This window comes from Acomys minous, assembly GCF_964271855.1.
Source record: "Acomys minous genome assembly, chromosome: 3".
Taxonomy (NCBI): Eukaryota; Metazoa; Chordata; class Mammalia; order Rodentia; family Muridae; genus Acomys; species Acomys minous.
This window is the reverse complement of record NC_140485.1, coordinates 82,338,112-82,340,092: the sequence shown is the minus strand read 5'-3', so window position 1 is coordinate 82,340,092 and position 1,981 is coordinate 82,338,112. Positions and strand designations below refer to the sequence as shown.

Sequence of the window (1,981 nt, the reverse complement as noted above, 5' to 3'; positions counted from 1 at the left end):
GTTGTCAGCCTCACACACCACCAAGAGTCATCTGAGACGAGAGAGTCAACTGAGGGAGGGGTTGCCCAGTCAGGCTGGCCTGTGACCATGTCTGAGGGAAGTGGTCTTATTATTGATTGATGTGAGTGGTACCACCCCAGGCGTGGTGGCGCACGCCTTTAATCCTAGCACTCAGAGAGGCAGAGGCAGGTGGATCTTTGTGAGTTCAAGGCCAGCCTGGTCTACAAAGGGAAGCCAGGATAGCCAAGGCTACACAGCGGGACCCTGTCTTGAAACCCCTCTCCAAAAAAGAAAAGAAAGCTAAACATAAGTGGTGGGGGGCGGGTCGAGGGAGGGGGGTGTTGGCAGGGGAGTGGTGGGGGAGGGGAGAGGGGAAATATTGGAGGGGGGGGGAGTGGGTACACATCATTCCTCCTTGGCTTCGGCTCCAGGTTGCTGCCTTGACTTCCCTCACAGACAGCCTGGCTGGATTTCTTGAACTCTAAGGCTTCAGTCTCCAGAATGCTGGGATTGCAGCCCCGCCCCCACCCCTCCACGTACCTCTACCGCACCAGGAGCAACTAGATAAGCACCAATGAAATAGTTTTACTTTCGGTCACGACTTGGCCTTAAACAGCTGAACCATCTTCCCTGGCCCTACTTTAGAGTAAAGAGGAACGAGGGATGTGCAAGCCATGAGACAACAGTCCAGAACAGTCCAGAAAAGTGGGCTGGCCCCAGGCCTATCCCTCTCTCGGCTCTTGCTTCCTTGGTTCTCAGCCTTGACTGAAAACTTGATTAGAATTAGACGGACACAGTGCAGCCTTCACAGGACTTCTTGGGTGTACACGGCCCCATTGTATAAAAGCATACAAAGTTTTAATTTTTATAAAAATGCAAATATGCAAAATAATAATAATTACAGACAAAACCCCTCCTGCCTGAGACACTCCTCTGAGGTCCTGGTGGGGTTCACTCAGACGCACGGTTTCCCTCAGCTTATCTCAGGGTCTCACTGTCCTGGGGGACAGGGAAGGTAGAGGCCTGTCCTGGGATCCAGGGCCAAGGTGTTTGGGGCTTTTACAGCCAGTGTCTTGGAGAGGGACTTTTCTTGGGACGCAGAAAGGGGCCGGAGGCTGGGGCCCCTCCCAAGTCCTCTGATCACTTCCGGGTTGTGTTAGGGAGGGTGTCCACGCGGGAGAGAGGCCTAAGCCCACAAGCTGCGGGTGTGCACTATAGCCCTCCTCTAATGAGGAAACAGAGGTCTAGAGAGTCAAGAGACTTCCCCAAGGTCCCACAGTGAGCAACGGTCACCTTGATTTCCCAGGGATCTCCCCCCTAATGCAGTCCTTAGGCTGCATCTAGCCGAATGCTACAAACCAGATCTCTCAGTAGTCAAAGAATGAAGTCTGCAACCGGGGCTCGTAAGCGGTGGCCGAGGGCTGTGCCCTGCGACTGCAAGTCGGGAGGGGGTCTTTCTACAGAAAAGCTGAGGCTTGGCCTTCCTGCTTCTTGGCCCCAGGTCTATGACCACACGGTGGGGAGTAGGAGGAGGTGAAGGGTTGTTACCCTTTGTTTTTCTAGGTTCTCCAGCCTTTCAACTTCAGCGATGGGGACACTTGGTGTCCTGAGGTGGCCAAGTGAGCCTAGACAGAGCAGTCCAGGCTGCAGTAGTCAGCAGACGTGAAGAGTTTCAGTACATTAACTAACGGGAACATGAGCAGGGCACCAATCAGTGAGCCCAGCTGCACTGCTGCCCCACACCACAAGAGGGCGCTGCGGCTCCGGTCACGCAAGATCACACCCAGCATCACCTTGACATAGCTGAGACAGGCTGCAAACAGTACCCAGGAGAGCACCTGCAGGGACAAGGCCACCAGGGGTGACGCTGAGGGAAGAGACTCAAGGCTGAGGAGGATAAGCACCCCCTGACACAAGGCCCTACGGAGGTGACTCTCAAGGGCTAAGGAGGCCACAGGAGCTATCCCTCCAAGGTAAAAGG

General features: G+C 54.7%; 1 protein-coding gene across 2 annotated transcripts in view; it reads right to left on the bottom strand.

Moving 5' to 3' along the window:
- Positions 1-836: 836 nt before the first annotated feature.
- SLC52A3 (solute carrier family 52 member 3) overlaps positions 837-1,981 on the bottom strand; it is a 14,203-nt gene continuing 13,058 nt past the window's right edge. For both annotated transcript variants that reach the window (XM_084775337.1, XM_084775336.1), the window contains exon 5: positions 837-1,838. In XM_084775337.1, the coding sequence (XP_084631463.1) occupies positions 1,626-1,838 (213 nt within the window). In that variant the 3' untranslated portion in view covers positions 837-1,625. The remainder of the gene's footprint in view (positions 1,839-1,981) is intronic.